Source organism: Bombus fervidus, chromosome 3, assembly GCF_041682495.2.
Source record: "Bombus fervidus isolate BK054 chromosome 3, iyBomFerv1, whole genome shotgun sequence".
Classification (NCBI taxonomy): Eukaryota; Metazoa; Arthropoda; class Insecta; order Hymenoptera; family Apidae; genus Bombus; species Bombus fervidus.
This window is the reverse complement of record NC_091519.1, coordinates 12,125,692-12,148,022: the sequence shown is the minus strand read 5'-3', so window position 1 is coordinate 12,148,022 and position 22,331 is coordinate 12,125,692. Positions and strand designations below refer to the sequence as shown.

The 22,331-nt window shown below is 27.0% G+C and overlaps 5 protein-coding genes across 10 annotated transcripts in view; 2 read left to right on the top strand and 3 right to left on the bottom strand.

Annotated features, from left to right (window-relative positions):
• The window catches only part of LOC139998493 (E3 ubiquitin-protein ligase MIB1-like), a 442,477-nt gene extending 438,271 nt beyond the window's left edge, over positions 1-4,206 (bottom strand). For all 4 annotated transcript variants that reach the window (XM_072023073.1, XM_072023071.1, XM_072023072.1 and 1 more), the window contains exons 1-8: positions 3,993-4,206; positions 3,078-3,425; positions 2,795-2,995; positions 2,554-2,673; positions 2,140-2,469; positions 1,908-2,052; positions 1,586-1,827; positions 1,001-1,198 (exon numbers count right to left, since the gene is read on the bottom strand). In XM_072023073.1, the coding sequence (XP_071879174.1) occupies positions 1,001-1,198; positions 1,586-1,827; positions 1,908-2,052; positions 2,140-2,469; positions 2,554-2,673; positions 2,795-2,995; positions 3,078-3,425; positions 3,993-4,094 (1,686 nt within the window). In that variant the 5' untranslated portion in view covers positions 4,095-4,206. The remainder of the gene's footprint in view (positions 1-1,000; positions 1,199-1,585; positions 1,828-1,907; positions 2,053-2,139; positions 2,470-2,553; positions 2,674-2,794; positions 2,996-3,077; positions 3,426-3,992) is intronic.
• A 1,161-nt stretch (positions 4,207-5,367) lies between these two features.
• Positions 5,368-12,505, bottom strand: Garnet (adaptor-related protein complex 3, delta 1 subunit-like garnet). The gene is made up of 14 exons (XM_072022770.1): positions 12,176-12,505; positions 11,969-12,064; positions 11,763-11,891; positions 10,931-11,341; positions 10,416-10,489; positions 9,681-10,124; positions 9,376-9,603; positions 9,138-9,300; positions 8,848-9,030; positions 8,200-8,584; positions 7,856-8,124; positions 7,166-7,738; positions 6,573-6,998; positions 5,368-6,486 (listed from the first exon to the last, which is right to left on the bottom strand). The coding sequence occupies exons 1-14, from the start codon at positions 12,269-12,271 to the stop codon at positions 6,394-6,396; spliced, it is 3,570 nt and encodes a 1,189-aa protein (XP_071878871.1). The 5' UTR covers positions 12,272-12,505; the 3' UTR covers positions 5,368-6,393.
• A 587-nt stretch (positions 12,506-13,092) lies between these two features.
• LOC139985928 (uncharacterized) lies at positions 13,093-16,278 on the top strand. 3 transcript variants are annotated; one of them, XM_072000827.1, is made up of 3 exons: positions 13,093-13,386; positions 13,811-14,155; positions 14,239-16,278. In XM_072000827.1, the coding sequence occupies exons 2-3, from the start codon at positions 13,853-13,855 to the stop codon at positions 16,189-16,191; spliced, it is 2,256 nt and encodes a 751-aa protein (XP_071856928.1). In that variant the 5' UTR covers positions 13,093-13,386; positions 13,811-13,852; the 3' UTR covers positions 16,192-16,278. The 3 variants fall into 3 exon arrangements, with proteins under 3 accessions (XP_071856928.1, XP_071856929.1, XP_071856931.1); XM_072000828.1 differs by having other exon boundaries at positions 13,093-13,406; XM_072000830.1 differs by having other exon boundaries at positions 13,093-13,469.
• Positions 16,279-17,997: 1,719 nt separating this feature from the next.
• Positions 17,998-19,731, bottom strand: LOC139985930 (uncharacterized). Its single transcript, XM_072000832.1, has 4 exons — positions 19,529-19,731; positions 19,267-19,458; positions 18,990-19,177; positions 17,998-18,712 (listed from the first exon to the last, which is right to left on the bottom strand). The coding sequence occupies exons 1-4, from the start codon at positions 19,598-19,600 to the stop codon at positions 18,541-18,543; spliced, it is 624 nt and encodes a 207-aa protein (XP_071856933.1). The 5' UTR covers positions 19,601-19,731; the 3' UTR covers positions 17,998-18,540.
• Positions 19,732-20,492: 761 nt separating this feature from the next.
• Positions 20,493-22,004, top strand: Borcs7 (BLOC-1 related complex subunit 7). Its single transcript, XM_072000852.1, has 3 exons — positions 20,493-21,163; positions 21,338-21,536; positions 21,634-22,004. The coding sequence occupies exons 2-3, from the start codon at positions 21,399-21,401 to the stop codon at positions 21,811-21,813; spliced, it is 318 nt and encodes a 105-aa protein (XP_071856953.1). The 5' UTR covers positions 20,493-21,163; positions 21,338-21,398; the 3' UTR covers positions 21,814-22,004.
• Positions 22,005-22,331: the final 327 nt, after the last annotated feature.

The following is a 22,331-nucleotide window of genomic DNA, read 5'->3' as shown; positions in this document are numbered from 1 at the left end:
ACATATAGAAGAATGAGATAATATGATAACAATAATATCAACTCCCTAAAATTCAAATAAACCATAACAAAAATAAGAACAGGTAATCAAAAATCAAGTCACAAGGTCCGTATACTAATTTCTAGAAAATACAATGAACTTATAGATAACTTCTGATGTATAATAATAATAAAATTGAAAATTAGTTAATGTTAAAGAAAACATTGTGGTAACACGTAATGTAATAGAATCTGAAATATTTGATATTAAAATTATACTATGATTGAAATTCAAAAAAGCTAGCTACGAATCAAAACTTTTTAAAATGCTTAAACTAATAGATAAGCACTTGAGTAAAAATTTAAGTATATAAGAAGCTAAATATAAGGAAAGAAAAGTGAATCCATATTGTCATAAATCACTGAGAAGTAACGTAATCGTAAATAATTCATCTTAAAATATTTCTAAAATTACAATTCTCTTTTTTTATTAGAATTTTATAGATATAATGTATATACCATATTGTAACGAAATTTAATAAAAAAAATTAGAAATCAAATAATAAGTAAACTTTTAAGATTGCAATTTATTCAAATGTAATAGCATCGAAATAAAAATACTGTGCAAATCTATCATAAAGAGTGATTATTAAGAATAACTGCCCAATATCTATATTATGTATATCCTACTCTAGAAATACAACATATCTTCAATAATCACTCTATATATATTAATAATAAGAAAAGTGTATATATTGAATTAAAATATCAATATATTGTATTTTTAATTTTCTTTATTTTACCGAAATTATTACACAAGAAACAATAGATTTAGTAATATATCATAGTGCAAGTAATATTTTTACTTTTAAATCAATTAAAGTTTTGTAAAGAAATTTAAAAGTCCTATACTAAACTTATGTACATAACAAAAGGTATATAGGAACAAATATATGTAATGAAAGGTGTGTAAAAATACACATATTGCAAAGAATATTCATGTAAAAATTCATATTACTTACCTGCAAACTTGGGTGGCATCCCAACTCTAATAACGTGCGCACTACACCGGCATGTCCTTTATTAACCGCAATATGGAGGGCAGTTTGGCGTCTTTTATTTCTAGCATTCAAATCAGCTCCAGCACTAGCTAATAATGCCACTACGCACGGTTCATCTCCGAATGCTGCGTGATGTACAGCTCTATCTCCATCTTTATCCTAAATGTATCATAAATCGTTTACTTTCAATATACCTAATAATTAAGTATTCTTAAATACATAACTTTCCAATGGTAATACATATATATATGTCGGAGATGAAAGGACAACGGGACCCGTTGGGCTATGCAATTCCATGTCTCCGTTAGGTGGAACGTTCATCCCGTGACCGTAGCTAGGCTCGGCGACCGGTCGTCGCCTCGAACCCAAGCTCATTGTCTCAAGTTTCGAATAAGTTTGGATTATTTCATAATCGCTACAGCATTCGGGCTTTTCCGAGTGATTCCAACGAGGGTCCCGTTGTCCTTTCATCTCCGACATATATATATATTGCATAGATTATTCTTAAAATAATAATAAATTAAAAAACCTTAGTTCTCTCCTTACCTCAATTTCAGCATCTCCTTTATAACGGAGGAGAAGTTTAATGACTTCTAGGTGACCATTTTGACTTGCCGCTTGTAAAGCAGTATGACCCGAAAATACGCCATTCACATCGGCTTCAGGTCTATTTAAACATTCTTCGCATTTAACTACATCACCATTCGCAGCAGTTTTTACTAACTCTTCATTAACATCGCTCGAAACATGCGTTTCAAACAATTTTTTTAACAACGCTGATAGACGTTCTGAAAAAGTTAAAAAATGTTAATTTCTCTTCCAAATTTTAGGAAATGGTACAAATAAATTAAACACATTTTAAACATACCCCCACTGCTATTTCCCCCACTACCATCACTACTTGCAACTTTGGTAACTGCTTGAGGATTATATGTCCAAGATGTACTACAAACTTCTACTTTTAAATCCCCATCGTGATAAATTTGCAAAACTCTACCAATCTTTCCCATAGTCTATAAAAACATAAATATTATACATGTATTTAAAATTAATTTGTATTTTTGCAAAATCTATATTCTAGAGAATTTTATATAATGTACCGGTGCCATTGCTTCAGCCCATTCACCATGACCTCGTTGAAATCGTTGTATTTTTTCTATATCGTTACATATTTGTACCAAATCACCGACCGCAAATGTTTGGTTGTCAGAACTTGAACTAGTAACAGGGACTGGTATTTGTACTTTTGTCAATACAGCAGGGTTGAAGGTCCATCGATTACCACTTGGGTAGGACACAACAATATCGTGATCTTCATCAATACCAACAACAGTCCCTGTAGTACCAAGACACTCAAACATACCATCCGTCCAACCACCATGCCCGTGTTGTAACGATTGTACGATTTCTAATTCCAAATCAACATTAACCTACAAAACAAAGAGTTTTATTTATTACTTTTATTTTTAGAAATTTTATTATATTGTTTTATAATAATCTTGATGTTCAATAACCTGATCTCCAATTTGTAATCCATTGGCGCCAGTGCGACCTGGACCCTGTTCACCTAATAGTGGTAAATGATATCTGTAAACTGTTTGGCCTTTAGCATCATTAACAACTTTTAAATCCGCCTGAAACATTAACAATCACTGATTGTCCATATTATTCTTTAAATATATATACTTACTCTCGTAATTCACATAGCTATGTCTGATTTATGATAGTACTTAATAATTTATCTTTTAAACTAACCATTCCTTCAAAACCAACACGATACAAATTTTTGGCACCATTATCCCATATAACATAGGCTGCTGAACGTGGACTAGCTGCAGACCAATCTTGAATTTCATTAACTTTACCTCTTCGACCATTTCCACCATCTTGATCTTCCCACTGCCAATCAACACCTCTTACAACTCTGGCACCAGGAAATATACCACGAATTGCAATCTAACATCATATATAAAAAGATAAGTTATATTACTATTATAATGATGGTGATACTAATATAACATTTAAGGATAATTAATACCTTTTTGCTTTTACGTCGTGGCTCCAATAATACTCTTTCACTTCCAGGTGTTGCTATACGATAAAATCTATGTCTTAAGTGATGCTTGTCTCCGTGATAACAAATAGAACAAAGATCATAATTCCCACATTCTGCACATTTCCAACGAATTCCAAAAATTGGTTGTTGTCTGCATGTATCACACATTGTTCCATCATGTTTTATACCAGTCGGAGCTGAATCCAAAATTCGAAGATCAAATGCACCAGAACAACGATAATTAGCTGCTGTACCATTATCCCAAACAACAACTACTTCTTCTGGAGATTCAAAATTTCTAACAGTTCCTACATGACCTTCTCCTCCATCCTGTCATATTGAAAAATTATACTTAAAACATATTTATGACCATAAACACATTAACATAGAAGAAACTCAATAGTAATAGTCTATTTATATCTCAAAAAAGAATGAAATACAAAATTTTCAAGATTATTAAAACAAAAACAAGACAAATTAAAAATAGTACTTATCGTTTAAAGTGCATGAAAATTAATTACGACAAAAAACAATAATGTATACAAAACAAAGTAAATCAAAACATAAGAACTAAATTTGTGATCTTATATACATATATAACATAATTATACAAAATGTTTTAATAAAGTAAATTACTAAAACTATATTAATAAACTATACATAGAACATAATAAATATACATAAAAGTTTTCCAACAATAAATTAAACGAATATTAAGTATGATGCAATAACCTTAACGGACATGCAATATTATAAAAAAATAAAATATATATCCTATGTTATGTGAAAATATAAATAGAAAAATGTGAATCCTGTCTTTAAAATAGCATTCTTCACAGATGTAATATAATATCTTAATTAAAAATTATATTAAAACCAGTTAACCTCTTTACTAACCTGTTTACCCCACTTCCATTCGGGTCCACGGATAACTCGGGCTCCGACACCCTCCATCATAAATCGCGTTGTACGAGTACCGGTACTCGCACCAGCCTCCATAATTCATTGGCAACAGAATTTCAACTAATAACACGAAAATATTAAAGAACGCGATACTCTTCTCATGCACTAACACTAAAAAATACCGCCATATTAAACTAATGTCAAAGCATGTTATACCAACCTTTCATATGAATGTAACTCATCCATCGAATCTTAAAAATATTTATTTTATAATATTATTATATAATAATCTAAACTTTTATTACTATATAAATTGAATCAACTGAATATATCATAGCATATCATACTGAATACATTTCATTAGTTGAATATATTTCATGTAACAAAATTGCAAATCTAGGGAATTTTATGATACTACATGTATCACGAAAAATATCATTTTTTTTCTTTTTTTTTAATTTGGATGAATTTTACAATCAATTCCCATTGAGAATTATAAGTAAATAAAAAAAAATATCATTAAATCCAATTTCATTCAAAAAAAAACCGAGCAATGTTTAAAACAAAATTAATGCTCACTTATAAATTTAAACATTTACCTCCCACAAAAAATTGAATTATAAGTAAATATAATTTATATAAAAAGTATGATTTTTATATCTCTTTTAATAAGAAAAAAGTTTCTACATAAAACATATTTTCAAAGATAAAATCTATATTTTTATATATATCAAGTACAAAGAGTAAGACAATTTTTATGGATAAATTTAACAGATCATTATTATTCGTAAAAACGAATATTTTTTTTATAAACATCAGTATACATAAACTACAATCGATGTAAAACATGATGTCAATAATCTTCATAAACTAATAGTATATTTAGTATTATATATAAATGCAAAAAGGAAACAAAAAGTTATTTGGCTTAAATATATTTTCACACTATTATATGTTTGAAGGACGAAGTTGTTATTGATTAATCTTTTTTTGGCACAGTAAATGTTATTACAACAGAACATGAAAATTTGTTTTCAAAAATAGCAATAAAAAAAGTAAAAGTTAAAAAATGTACATTTAAAGAAAAAGTATTTAAAGCAAGAAGTTCAATATTCATATTATTGATACACAATATTTCTATTCCTCGCGATTTAAATCTGTCTAAAGGCTAAGATATTAATTCCAATTTTTATAAATCATTTACTGGCATTTATGCTGTTAATATTTTTTCAATTATTCATCAGCACTTATTTATTGTTTATGACTTCAAATCATAAGTTTAATGTTAATATAGAGAGGAGTAATGTATAATTGAATTACTTTCTTATAGAACGTCTTTTACGTAAATGAGATTAATTTTTGGAAGATATTTAAAATAAAGATATTGTTTATAGCATACAAGTATTGGCTATTTACATTTGGTGTTCCATGTGTTACTATATTGCATATTTATATGCTTATCATAAAACCTTATGTGTATTAAATTATTGATATTACAAAGTCATTACATGAAGAAAGTATACACTCCGCTGAGAAACATCGATGTACATTCACACAAGTCGCGAGTATCCATGATGTATTTTACAGTTTAATCAGTAGCTCAACAATGTAATTATGATATTAATCCTTCAATAAACACAAAATTGAAGATATCAGTGTATAAGTAGTTAATTTTTAATATACAATATTTGTAATTTATTAAGATATTTTGGATTACTTTACAGATGAATACTCTTACAAATAATATTTCACATAAAAAGTTTATTATACTTCTCCTTCACTTTGGCAAAATAGTTTAGTATTTCAATATTCTGAGCTATACAAACATGTTTTATTTATATTAATATGAAACATGACTAATTTTTAAGAAAATTGTTATTAATATGTAATATTTACATATAGTGAATTACACAGAAACTTCTCGATTTGGAACTTCTATTTGAAGTTAAATGATAAAGTTTATTAAAATAAATATTTAGTTTTATAATCTACTATCTTATTATTGCACTTGAGTTCATAAACTGAAATTGCATGCAAATAAAATAAACTACTTCCTTTCTGATGTCTTCAATTTCTGATAATAAATTTCTCTTCCCTCTTCTTAAAACTTTATCTTACATACACATATAGATAATTATACATGTGTCTATTTATACACATACATGTGTATGTTTACATGCATATGTTAGAAATTTGTTTACCTAAATTAGATGTAAAGTTTAGTTAAGATCTTTTTCTGAAAATATTTGATAAGTTTGCGGATACGATTTCTATAGCCATTATTTTATATATATAATATAGAATGTTCATTTTACTATTGAGTTACGCAATGAACACGGCTGCAATGAATGAGAATAGGACTCATAAAATACGGACACTTCAGTTTATTTCAATATTATGTTAGAATCCTTAAAATTTCTTCTCCAATTCCTGACAATAACGTGTTGTTGTCACCTTTACCTTCAATTACCAAATTGCCTGATGACTTCTATAAGAGAAAATTGTATTTTTGTTACATTTACTATTTTATTAAAATCACTATTAATGTTAAGAAGTAAAATATAGTTGTCTTACGTTATACTTTAATAAAAGGCACACATGATGTCCTTTCAAAGAGTGTCCATATAAAGATGCAGTATCATTGATTTGTTCCACGAGTGTAAGGTTACATTTACAACAAATTAAATTTAAAATAACATCAAAATCTTGAGAAAGGACAATTTCTTTCCTAACTTTGTATACAAGTTGACCACTTTTAAGTAATTCTGTTAATATATCCTTATGTGAAAGATGGCCGACCATGAACTTACTGCAAGTTAAATGCATAGTAAAGTCAAGTTTCTCTTGCAATGTACTTTCTTTGCTTTCTAACATATATGTAAGCGTGCCTCTCAACCTCTGAGCAAATGTTACATCTGAGATTAAAATAGTAAACTGCGTTTCTTTACTGGTTTGTGGAGACAGTTGGAATGGCAGTTTTATACCAAATTCATCTCCAATCTGAAAGAATAGCATATTTATTAAAATTAATTCTTTATTTTGTTGCCACGCAAGTTAAATATCGTACATAACGTAAGAAATAGCAATTATCAAAGTAAGAAATAATATACTCAGTTGTAAAATTATACAGTTTTTGCTTTGTTTCTTCATTGTACATATTAACTTACATTTCTCATTAATCTCAATGACGATGTATCTGGAACATCAAAAACTAATTCCTTTACAAGCTTCTGACAATTATTCGTAATGAGTATTGACGCAACTAATTTATTTGACTCGTGAGGAACTTGTTTCAATTCGTATGCTATAGATAGCACTTTATTTTTAGCTAATTCTTCGTACGAAGTAACTGGTTCTAAAATTGTATTATCTTCAGAATTTGAAAAATTGTATCTTAAATCTGGTAATATTTCTTTAGACGGTGTCGAGATTCCAGCAGTTTCTTCATAATCTGAAGACTTTTTTAAAGACTCTTTTTTAATTTTCGATCTTTTTGATTTTCTATGCTTCGAGTCCTCGTCCGTTTTTTTATGCTTTTCTTGACTTTTTGACTTCTTGCGTTTAGCATCTTTCCATTCTGATTCCTTTTCACTGAAAACCTCCGTATACTCATTAGCAACAGATGGCTGAATATTTTCTGTGGAAGTATTATTTTCTAACCACATATCAGTAAGTTGTAGTTGATTGTCATAACGTTTTCCTTTGACTTCTTTAACTTTCTTCTTTGATTTTTTATGCCCCTAATGAATAAAATATAATAAAACTATATTTAATTTTGAACTAATAACTTCTTTATTAAAAATAGAATTTATATTTAATATATTATAACTTTTTAAACAAAAGAAGAAACATATTACTTTTTCCTTTTTCTTTCCTTTAGATTCAGTAGTTTCTTGAATTAAATTATTTTCATTGACTCTATGTTCTGATACGGGTAATCTTTCATCATCCCTCAAAGGTAGATCCAAATCAATATTTAAGGCTCTGTGTGGGTCATTTATATCCACATGGTCATAGTCATCGCTATCACTTAATTCTGCACCTGGTGGTAATTCACCAATCCCAGTATTCACCACTTGAATAGGATAAATATCATCCTGTTCATCTTCTGAAGTAGTCTTTTTACCTAAAGATTGTAATGTTTACAGTTTAAGTTAATATAATTATCATGTATGCATATACATGCAAGATTTAAACATACTTTTCTTAGTCTTCTTCTTCTTCTTGCCATGTACTTTGTATCTTTTATGATTATTCGTAATTTTTAAAGAAACTGGAATATCTAATTCCGTCACAGGAATGTTTTCAAACTCCTCATAAATATTTGATGAGTTATGATATGATGTGGAATTCTTGAATGTGCCTTTTAAATAATGTGGATTGTTTTGTTGTTCTAATTTTCTAGCTTCACGTCGTTTTTGAAGTTCCTCTGCTGACGGTTCATTAAATTCTCGCTTAGGATAGGAATCGTTCATTTTCTCTGTCTTAACGAAAATGTCATTCATATCTTGATCTTCTGAATCTGAACTTTCCGATGGTGGATCATTGATCCATGAATCTAAATCCAGATCCTCAGGAATTGGCACCTAAACAAAGTAAGATAATGTACATAAATAATAATAATTATTATTATTCTATAGTTTATTTTTGCCAACAATAAAAAAAAGAAAGATTTTCTAATATTAATTTGAACATTACATTCAATATATAAAATGTGTGAAAAAAATATAAAAAATCAATACACTGAAAATTAATAACAATGATATGATTTTATAGAATGTGTTTTTTGAAACAAATGAAGAAAATCTTGACTAATAAAATTATATGAAAACATATAAATAATAATTACCTTTCTTTGTGCTTTTGGCGCAACAGGATTAAGCTCTCCTTCAAATGCTTCCATTAATTCTTCTGCCAAACCAGGACTTTCTTTTAAACATTCAAGTAAAACCAATACAGAACTAGACCTTTCTTGAACTTCTAAATCCCCGCTGCATACAAATGCAGCTATTTTATCTTTCAGTGCAAAAATCTATAAAATACAACAAAATTTATGTATAATTCTGAAATGAACATCATTTAATACAATACATTAATAATTACATAAATAATAATTTTGGTATTTGTAGATTATTTTACCTGTTCCATAGTCTCTGTATCTCCATCTTTTACAGCTTCACATAATGTTGCTGTTGCAAGTTTTAAAATATTATGAACATAAACGGCTTGAATATGGCCTGGTAAACTGGAAGCTTGTGATCGTAACATTGATTGTAATGTTACTATAGGATCCTCTAGTTCACTGTTAATGTAATATATTATCAATTACATTTTAAGCAGAAAAGTAATACAAATCAGAAACTATATTATAGAATACCTAGAAAATTCTCCACAAATCCATGCAGCAGCGTATAAAACTTCAGACATTGTTGCTCTTGGTTGACCTGTTAAAAGGTATGAATTTTCTAGCAATAAGGCACATTGTTGAACTGCATATTTTCGTATAGCTTGGACACGAATTGCTACATCGAGTAATTGAGTTGCTACTAATGGTCCATGTTTGGTACCTTCCATTCTTGTAAGTTCAACCAATACAGATATGTACCTATAAATGTGGATAAATATTATGTAAATGTAAAATATAATATATTTCAACAAATATGAACTTGGTGATCACTTTACCATTCAAAATAAGTAACAAATTGGTAATTATTCTGCGAACATATCTGAATAATTTTTGAAAGTAATTCATCTCTGTAAGCAGTGCCTTCAGCTTTATCCATATGAACCATTAACTTTTTAACTATCTCCATTAAATTCTTTTTTGAAACCATTCCATATAATAAATCCAAGGCACGCAATCTTATACTTTCATCTTTATCATCCAAGCATTGCATTATAAGATCTTTGTGAGCTTGTACACTTTTTGGATGAGTTTTTAAAATTTTTGACATTGCTAACAGTCCCAAATATTTTAAATTTTGATCAGAATCTTCTATCAATATCCTCAATTTTTGAACACATAACTGTATCGAATCAGAATGATTTGGCATACCAGATGAAATTGAAATTAATACAGCTATTACTGTATTTATACATTCATATAGTAGGGACATTGCAGATGTACTAAAAACCAGTAATATCATACAATTAGTATAACATTACACGATTATAATAATTATTTAACTAATTAATCATTTGAAAAATTAAATTGCAAAATACAATAAATTACATAATTTATCATTTAGGATTTATTTAATGACAAAGAAATATGAATACAAAAAGTTAAAAGAAAATAAATATGTAAATAAATTTTCCATGTTAGGAGCAGTAAAATATTAAACTATTCCACAAGCAGTGAACAAACCTGCAAATCCAATATATTGGTTTACATTTAGACAAAAATACATGAAATACCTGTGTATCAAATTTGTAAGGGGTTCTATTAATTTTTTGCCAAGCCTAGGTTCTAGAGGTGTCAATGCGCCAAACTGGAAATATAATTGCAATCTAAGAAATATGATGATATTTAACATATGAATATTGCTAAACATAGTTTACACTTTACAACATGTAATGTAATCATTCGTAGATACATATTAGAAATAAATACAAGCTACTAATGCATACTACAGCTAATGTCTATAATTTACTATATTTTGGTAACAAAAAGATGATCAACTAATATGAAAACCTTGAAATCAGGTCAATTAGTGGTTGAGTAAGTCGCCGACCCATTTTCGGCTCAATCAGTGTTATAGTGGAGAACTGAGCATGTGAAACAAGACCAATATTATTTGGCTCATGTTCAACGTATGTGTATACATATATATGTATGGATACAAATATTCATTAATTATAACAATGAGCCTATATCTTCATTAATCTGTTTCACTTTGTTGATATAAGACTAAAAGCTAATATTCACTTACCAATTTAATAATTTTTATCAGCATCCAATTGTTGGTGGATGTAGTCATAAGTTTGAAAAAAACAGGTGCTAAACTTAGATAGTTTTTTGGATTTTTTCTTGCCAATTCACAAACTACATTAACAGCAGCACTTTGTACACCACTATCAGGATCTTCCAACTTTTCTTTCAATCTAGGAAATGCAGGCCGCAAGGCCTCTGGAAATCGTAAGAAGACTTTGTACATCATTAGTACAGCTTTCTTGCGTAGATACGGCTTTGTAGATGTTAATAATGTCATTATATCATTAACTAAATCACGTGCAAGATCTGAACTTATGAAGCAAGACAGACCACTCAGAGCTAAACCAGCATCATACTGGTTTTGACTATTTAAATCTTTGCGAATCATATTGGTAGTTAACATCAACAGCTGCAATGAATCAACACTTTGTATTTGTCAAAATTGATTTAATTATTCTATACTAATTCAGAATCTTTAGAAACCTGACAAATCTTCTTTGTATGTCATAACAGAACTTACGAAATAATTACTGTTTACTTACATATAATATAAATTATAGATATTCATGCAGTGTCACCTTCATATATCTAAATAACTAAATATCCATTGTAATATAATATTGATCAAAATATAATACAATATTAATTTAATAAACATACATCATGAAAATTTTTCAAATGCATATTTTATCATATCTGTTCACAAAAAATTACTAAAAAAAAATGAATTTGCAAAATAAAATATTTGTCTGATTTAGCAGAGTATGTCAAATGTTTATCAGATTTCTTAAAAACTTAAATTTTATCTCAATTTTCGAATAATGTCATACTTCTGTATCTGCATGAAAACTTTGACTTGCCGCCAAATATCCAATTCGTTTATATGTAAATTTTGCAGATGACATCACCTCGATTATGTTGAAACCAGCCCAGCTAATATCATACCCTAACATTTGAAGCTAAACAAATTAAAACATATTATATTAACGATGTTAAAAATGTATCTAGTGACAAATTATATACATCTGAAACTTACATATGTTAGCTTTGCCACAGCATTTGCTTTGACTGCTACATTATCTTGTCGCAATTCTTGTTTAATTTCTTCTATACATTGTGCAATATATTTTGCCTACAACAATATGATACATATTTAAATGAAAATATGTATTAATAATTCGACTAAGGTTATGTCTGTAATAAATATTTGAGAGTAATATGCCAAACATAATTACACATTTACCTCATTTTCTTTATTGTTCCTAATTCCACGTACTAAATCGGTCAAATTTTTATCGAACATACGTTCAAAGTTTCCTTTTACTTTACGCAAAGCCATAATGGCATTTAAAAAATAAATAGTATATTCCCAGTATCACTTAAAAGCTTTCGTCCTACATCCGCCTAATATTCCGACTTAATCGGATAACTTGCTCCGATTGCATTACCGTATGTTAGAAACCTTAAACTTCAATCACAGTCTTACATTTACATTTTTTGACAGATCGGCGGATAAGAAAGTCCCACGGCGATTAAACCTAAGAATTGTCACAAATAGACAAACCACTCAACAATTCGTTCATCGTATACAAAATTTTCTAAATATAAAATTCCTAAATATTGTAAAATTGCAAATTTGCTAGTTACAAACCGTTTATTTCGATTGGTTATTTAATACAAAAATATAAAGCGCACTAAATCAAAATGATTCTATATTTAATATCAAGTTTAGAATGAGTAAATGACAATTTAATGAAAATTTAATCGAAATAAATTAATGCCGTTCAAAATTTATCTTAGCAGTAACAACAGATAATCGTGTTAACATTTTATCCCCCCCTTCCCCCCAATATATTTTATATATTATAATATTCGATTTCTAACATACAAGTTTAATATATATCAAGCTATAATGTTGTTGATATGTAAAATATACTAATTATATCACAAATATAAATGAAAAAGGTGAAATAAAGGTATTTTTCAATAAATACTTTATTATCCTGATTATTACAAAATATATTTAACTTTATGTTGTACAGTTGCATCCTATTACATGAAATAAGTACTACCAATTATTGAAGTATACGTCCATATACGTATAGTTTTTCTTTGTATTGACCCGTCCACTAAGTCTCTAGACTCTTCATTTCGTGCATTCGCTTCAGATTGCTCTCAACTTTCGTAGTACAGGGAAGCCATTAAACAAAGAAATAGAGAAGTGATAGATTTTTCTTAGAGAAGTATCATTGAAACGAATAATATATGATTAATAACGAAACACGTGACATTGTTCTTTAACATACGGTAAAGATTTTTCGAGAATTGTGTATTATACAAATTTTGAAAGATACAGGTTTTTCAAAGAAGCTGCAATGTATTCATCTGGGCATCACTGCTAAAGCATTGTCTCAACATCGTGGCATGTTTTCGCGGTGCACAAAAGATCCGAAGGTTGAGAACCTCTCATTTTTGTATGTTAATCTTTTTTATTTCCTTTAAAAATAAGTGTTTTTCAAATAAAATGTTTCCATCTTGTATGTATACTCCATTTTTTTTATTATGTATACGTTATTGAATATACTGACGCATCTCAAAATTTTGTCACAATGATTTCGAATTTTTATAACTTTATAATGAATTTTTGTTCTTTATTATCAATAACATTAAATACTATATTGTTATTTATATATTAAATAAAAGTTGTAAATATACACTTAAGTTCGGATTTTAAAAACCCAATGTTTATGTTATGAAATGTTTTTTCTGATTAAAAAATATAAAATAAAATAATACATAAAATAAAACCAAATATTTTATTTAAAAAAGTGTTTGCATTGAAATTATCATATAACATGTTTATATAAATTCTTTACAGGAAATCTATTACATAGAAACTGTTCTGTATTTGCATTAAACAATGACAGAATATTTTGATTTACCACTTAATATGGACAGAATATGCAGAATTTGCCTTACAGAGGGTACTAATTTATCTCCTATCTTCTGTACGGATCAAGAAGTAAATGATTTTTCGAGCCTTCCACAAAAGATACAAGTTTGTGGTTCGATAGAAATTCATGAACAAGATGGATTACCTTCATTAATTTGTGATATTTGTATCTATAAAGCAAGTGTTGCTCATGAATTTAGACAACAGTGTCAACATTCTGATGCCAAATTGCGAATGTATTATAATAAACCAACTAAAGTTACTATTGTGGTAAATATAACATGTTATGTCAATTTGTTATATAGTAACTGTAAACTTGGTATAGTAACTGCAAATGCTTTTAAATATTTTAGGACACATTTACACAAACTGAATCTGAGATAAGAACATTATTATCAAAAAAACAAATTGATCAAGAAGATTATTTTGTGAAAGAAGAAATGCATGGAGTACCAAATTCTCAAGAATATATACAAACTAATGACTCATATTGTAGAGATGAATCTAACTTAAGCACCAACCAGATTGATATGCAAAATGAAAAACTTTTTATTTGTTCTATCGGATTTGAAGGATCTAAAGAAATTGAAAAGGAATCTTGCACTTCAGAGAATAATATACATGAAACATCTCTCACTCAAGAGAGTAACAATGATATTTCTGAAACTATTGATATGGAAAATAAACCAGAAGAAAACCAAGATATCAATCAAAATCCAGAAGAGGATGATAAAAAACCAGAGGAGGAATTCTTTGATGACAATATGTTAAATGATAATGTCAAAGAAGAAGAAGAAGTTTTACAGAAACGTACTTCTACTAGGAAAGTAAAATCAGTGCCTAATAAAACCTATAGCGAAGATGAAATTCATAATAATTATTATGATTCAAGCAATGATGGTCAAGATTCTAGAGAATTAAAATTTAAATGCAAAGTATGTGCAAAATGTTACAGCACACAAAGAGGTTTAAAAAAACATTCCCTTGTTCATGAAAAAAAACATAAATGCAATGTTTGTTCAAAAATGTTTTATAGATTAGAAAATATGGAAAATCATAAAAAAATACATGCATCAAAACCTCTTGCATGTCAATTGTGTCATGCATGCTTTTCTAAACCTCAAAGTCTTGTACGTCATTTAAAATCTCATACTGAAAAAGTAAATAACATGATTAAACAAATTAGTACAGATGAACAAAAGGATAACAAGCAACCAAAAAAAGAAATGAAATTTGAAGATGATACTGATGATGAAAATAGTACTGTGAATGAAGTCTATGATTTTGAAAATGCACCTGAGTTGTACAAATGCGAAATTTGTAGTCAATATTGTTCGTCTTTAAAAAATCTGAAAAGACATACTCTCGTACATGGAGATAAAAAATATTCCTGTACTGTATGTAAAAAATGGTTCTTTAGGCCTGATACATTAAAAAAACATGCAGAAAAACATGGTCATGGCTTACTAGACAATTTAGTAGACGATAATAAATTTTTTGATTCTGATGATGATTCCTTTCCAAGTACTACGCAAAGCACTTTACAAGAGAATGAAAATGTTAAAAAAGAAGAAAGTGATGAAGATGAATCTGGTGAATATAAATGTCAACATTGTGATAAAATTATGGCAACAAAGAAAGGTCTTAGACGTCATGTATCAATGCATAAACCAAAAGCTGAACCAGTTACTTGTGAAATCTGTGGAAAAGTATGTGCTAGTCAAGCTCGTCTTGTTCTTCATCAAAGGACACATAAACCAAAAGAAAAGGTTCCACGAGAATACTTGTGTCATATTTGCAGTAAAGTGTATCCAAGTAATTCTTCTTTAACTTATCACATGAGAACTCATACTGGTATTAAACCACATGTCTGTAAAACTTGCAATAGTGGATTTACTACAACGACCAGTTTAGCAAATCACATTAGGATTCATACAGGTGATAAACCATTTGTTTGCCACGTATGCAGTGCAGCATTTGCTGTGAGTTCAGCTTTTAGACGACACTTAACACGACACACTGGAGAGGCAAATTATTTGTGTAAAACATGTGGCAAAGCATTTAAAAGACTAAGTACATTAAAAGAACATACTTATACTCACTCTGGAGAAAAACCATATGTTTGCAAAACGTGTGGGGCTGCTTATAGTCACAGTGGCAGTTTGTTTGCACATCAGAAACGTTGTCGAGCTCAATATGGAGAGATGGTTGTAGATGACCATCATCACACAGTTGCTCATCATATTCATGTAAATAATGTGCAATCTGCAGTACGATCACTTGCTGTGATAGGACAAATGTTTTAATAAATAAGATTCATAATTTCAAAAAAAAGAAAAAAAAAACAATGGTTTTGCTTGTACATCATGACAAATTATATATATATATTATATAGGCTACTTTTAGTAGTCTATATATTTAGTAGTCTATATATATATATATAGAAAATATTATGATATGACTCATATAGTATATAATATAATATTATTTTAGAAATCATACACTTGTGTAAATATATATGCAGCCTTTTTACAGAGAAAGATTATTTAAATACTCGCATATTTAAATTTTGTAGAAGCTCTAAATGCTTTGTTATAACAAAATTTGTTTCTTCATTTAAACAACAGTCATTGTGAATATCTTCTAATCATGTGTATATTTTTTAAATATAGCCCAGTAGTTATAAATAATATTATACAGATAATGTAATTGTAATAATTAAACATATTTATTTATTTATAGAGTGTCCCAAAATCATATTAAACATAGAAACAAACAAACTTATGTTAGGAGAAATTAGCAAATTTCATATCATTTCGTAGTTTCATTTTTAATATAAAAGCAAATAAATTTTAAAAATCATTAATTTTCAGCTCAAGCTGCTCAAATTCCAATAATTAAATATATATATATATTCACTGGCACTAGTAAGATATATGTAAAGTACATTAAAGCTATTGAAAACATTTTCAAATCAGTACATTTATATATATATATAGTATATATATAGTACTTTAATTTATTATTTTAATTAATTAATTATTTAATTAATTTAGTATAGTAATGTACTTTACATATATCTTACTAGTGCCAGTGAATTGTAATTATATCACATACATTTCTCAATGTTCAGTTCTTAATTTTTTAATTTTTATTTAACAGATAAATTTTGTGAATAAAAGAATATTTTTTATGATTTGCTTTCATAGGCTTTGATTCTTAAAATAAAAAGAAATTTATAGTATGTAGCAAATAGTTCTGTAGCATGATTTTGGAACATCCTATGTACAAATTTGAATGTATAGTTATATATATTTTTATATGTAATTGCAAAAATGCAAAGGTCATATGATATTTTATACTTTATGTTATTTACTCCTTTCTTCCTTAAAAAATTGAATTAAAAAATTTATTGTAATATTGGCAGTATTATAATTTTGTACAAAAGACTAAATCTGTTCCTTTCTGTGACTCACATGTATATTATATACCTGTATTATTTTAAACATTTTACTGTTCATATTATGTATTAAAAAAAACAATCATACATTATTAAATAAATCATATATTTTATTTTGCAATTTATGAAAATATCAAACATGTATAAATTGTATAAATCAGTAGTTAGTATTTAAAAATGAAAATTAAAGTAAGTAAAAGTTTTATTAAAAATTTCTGATATAAACTACTTGCACTTTGTGTACATAATCTATATTATGTTTAATTAGAAAATTTAACATTATATTTACTAAGCATATTAATTCTACAATAATATAGAATAAATTATTTACAAGATACTATTATTACCTTTACTGAATATAAATAATTTCTATATATTATATATACATTATTAATCTTTGTACATGTGTTTTCTCATATTTAAACCACACAATAGTTTATTTAATATTAATTGGAAATTATACAATAATTATGTTCATTTTATGATCATATTCATAAAATGTGATTATCGCATAGAAGACGTGTAAATAATAATGTATTGCGTCAGCAAAACACATAAATACTGCATATTTCAGAAAATGCAGTTTTTTTAAATACATATGTATAAATATGTATATCAAATTACTTGATACAAGTAATTTCACTTTGTCTATATTCCTTTTTAATATGCAAAATTCCCTTTTCGTAATATACAAAATTGATTTAAATATTCATATCAATTAAGTTGATAAACTTTGGGTTAAGAAGTTTTAACAAATGAATGCTGAATTATGTTTAATGAATAAAGGTATTATGTTCTATTAAATATTGTTTATTTATACATAAAATTTGCGATTAACATTTTTTAATTTTGTTATAGTAAATCTAAACATACATTATACAGAAATAAGAAAAATAAATAAAATTACAACACAATGTGACAATTAACTTTCCACAGAAAAAAAAAAGGTAATGTATTTCATACAACTGCATATATCAGATAAAAGTAGTTAAATATATAATATTTCTTCAGCGACAAACGGATTGTTTTATTTACATGTGAGGCGGATACCATGTCCATGCGGACACCTAGTGCAATTTCGTTTTATAAATCTTGCTAGATAATTATTTTTTAAACCAGAAAAGGTATTTGATATCAATTGAAAATTCATGATGGTGAAATAAATGACATGAAACTGATTTTGAATCATAAAAATCTAACAATTATCACATCTATAACGTCTTCTCTTGAGTAATCTATAACGACGCCAAATAGAAATTCGAGTTCGTTTTAAAACTTTTGCTAAATCTGCATATTTTCGCCTCTGATTAAGGTTGACATTATGTTCTAAGTGATCCAAAATCATTCTATCTTCGTCTGGATGGAACCTTCATATATTAAACATAATTAAATTAAAAACTACTGAATTTACAGAATAAATTTTTAAAGATTTAGAGAATTAAAGTTATATTACTTTTAATTGCAAAAAATATTTAATATACAACATAACTATTCTTATTTTTGATATAAAACAAGAATGTTAATGTTTATATAATATTTAATAGAGTGTGAATATTACATAAGAAAAATAGAACACAAAGTATTAAATGAAAATCAATTAAGCATTTAATACAAAAGAAGTTTTTTATTTTATATATATATTACCTTCTTTGAAAATTATCTGCATACAAAATTCTAAATCTGTGATATACACTGTACAAAGTTCTTTTTGGCAAACCATCTGCTAAAAATTGTACAAATCTTTTTCTTTCCCTTTTACTGCGTATATATGTTTTATTTTCATCTCTCAAGCGTAAAAATGGTTCAACCTCTTTAGGGTCCCAATGATGTAACTGTATAGGAATAATAAAACATTTGATAAGGAAAATCTTTTCAACGTTAAGATATATAAGAATATAGAATATTTTTTAAACAGACAAACCTTACAAAATTCTTTCCAATTATGAACAATTATTTTATCCTCTGATGTATTATAACATCCTTTTTTAATAGATTCTATTTCTTCAAATTTTTTCATTTCTTCATGTGTTGGAGGACGAGATCCAGCACGGGTTTCAATTTCATGTTGTGGTAATACAGGGTTTTTTAGCTGTATACGCAAACTTTTTAAATGCTATAATAAAAGAAATCTTATATATGTAACTTCTTTTATGTGATATAAACAGTTGTATGAAATATATTACCTCTGCATTCTCTCTGGAAAGTTTATTTGTTTCTTTAATTTGTTGAGCGAGTAAAGTAACATCAAGATCCATCTCAGAAACTATTATTTTAATCACAAAATATTAATAACATTTCATATAGCAACTTGAAAATTATAGTGGTAAATTAGTCTGTTATTATTTTTTATAACATGGTCTTTTGGATTTATTATTATAAGAAATGCAACATAATAATGCAACATAAGAAATGCAATTTTTTGAGGTTATAAAACTATGTGTCATAACATAGAAAACAAGATGTCGTTAATGTAACATGTAAAATACGTTGAAAAAGCTCAACTTTACATACACATAAGACTATTAAATCGAAACGAAAAAAAATCAGTTTTTGGATTCACAAGAAAAACTTTACCCTTCATATATTAACTACATATATCATGCGTATCTTACTTCTCTTTACATTTTTATAAAATGTAAGATTGACTTTCGAAAACCGTTTCGTATCCACATTATATACATATAAGACTTATATATATATATATATGATATTCGCACACATGAATATATTTCTGATGTATTCTTACATATCAGTTGATTATTAGCTGAATCTATCATCACTTTGTGTAATCTACATTAAAGTTACAAACATATAATCTAAGAGAAAGTTATAATACTGGAAATTATATATCTGAATCCTATATTATAAACGTTTTTGATATAATTTATATATTTCATATAGAACTCTTTTAAAGTGACAGATGCGAAACATTTATAGAAATACATATGGTTTTATAAATGAATCTTATTAATTTAATAATATATATATCATTTGTCAACAGAAGTTATTAAATTTATTTATACCTCTCTTATAATTAAAAATTTTATTATATAGAATGAAATTTATGATAAAAAATACTTAAATTATTACATCATGATAGTATTAAAGGGTGTTTTACGTGAAGGAGGCATGTAAGATTTACATGTAAATATCTGCTCTATTTTTAATGACATGAAAAATGTTTATGACATAATTCGAATGATTTCAAAAGAGGAATACCATGGAAGACAAATTATTTTGTCGAATTATTTCTTTTTTTTTTATTTTCCTAAAGTCACCAATATTTTCTCTTATTACTTTTGATGGACGAAAAAAATTTTTTTTAATTTGAATCATTTTAATTGAACTTTATTCATTTGACTATCTCTGAATTATAATCTTCACATAATGACGTTGTACCCCTGAAATGTAATTTAATTATCAAATAACGCTAGAATAGTATATGAACTTGTTTATATTATAAATGCTCGAAGTGATAGTTATATTCACCAATAGCAATATGTACTGAAAATATCAACAAAATGATGAATATATTGAGTTATGTTTATTATAGTAGATACTGGTAGATACAAACAAGGTTCTTTACCTAACTGCGATTAGTGCGAATAAATCATTAATAGATCATGAATAAATTGTTATTTGAAGCAAGATTGAACAGACTTCTATTTATGGTGAAACTAATCAGTGTGTAAAAGAGGTTATACACTTGTACACAGAACAATTTCCATAAGGAAACCGGTAGTGTTTAGAATAAAAAACCACAAACGCACGAGACAAATGTGAAAGATATTATTGTTACAATTAACCAAAATCCGCATGTAAGTGTTAACTTCAGCAAAGACTCCCTGTATTTAATAATAATGTTGTTATTTTCTATGATTTTTAGTCCATTTAATTATATGAATGTTTTAAAGTTAATTTTTAAAATATATTTTTAATTCTTATGCAATATATCTTATTGTTCATTATTAAGTCTATGTTAACAATTACAGATAAGAATCTGAAGATTATTGAACTAAAGTTTCTTTCAAAATTAATAAAAATCTATACGCCATGGCTTCAGCTTCAAGTACAAGTGCTCGAAGCTTATTTGTTGAGTCAAAAATGAGATTGGCTGATAGAGTACAAGTTAATGTAAACAATATTGCATCCCTTGCAAGACAAATACAAAGAGGTTCAAAAAGCAGTGAGGTAAAATTTCAAAATAGATACATTTATCTAAACATTATATTTATGAAAATTCATATATTTTATAAATATCGTTTTTTTAATTAAGATACGTTTATAGATATTAATGCACAGTGCAAAAAATTTTGCACAACAAGAGCATAGTCTAGAAACTGCAGAGGCTAATCTGAAGAAAATTGCTCTTCTAACCACTCATTTAGAATACCAAATGGAATCTATCAATAGAAGTTTTATAACTTTAGAAGAAGTTACTGAACAAGTACGTTCTATGCAAAGATAAATTATAATAAATACTTACCCTATATCTTTATTTATAATATATAATTTTTCATATATTTTATACTTTTGTATCATATTATTACTAATTAGGTGCATAATTGTGTATTTTAAAACTATTTCTTTTTTCAATCATATAAATAATTTAAGGCTTCTATATAATAAAACTTAATTTTACAATGAATTTAAAACTACGTTCTCTATTATATTCCTTGTATTGTTATTATGATATATAATTTATGCTTAAAATATGTCTTTCAAAGCATTTACAATACATAATTATAATTAATGTTATAAAAATTATAATCAACGTATCATCCTGATAACATGATCTGTTGTTTGATTTTATTTAAAATTTATAATCTCAAAATTTTTTAAGAGAATAATTTGTATTAATAATGCACTAAAGAAATCATGTTAAATTCTTTGTTATGTATTTAATAAATGATTAAAGGTTGTGAACAATTTAGTATGATTATTAATAACAAAGACCCACCTTTTGTATTTTCTTAAAAAACAAGC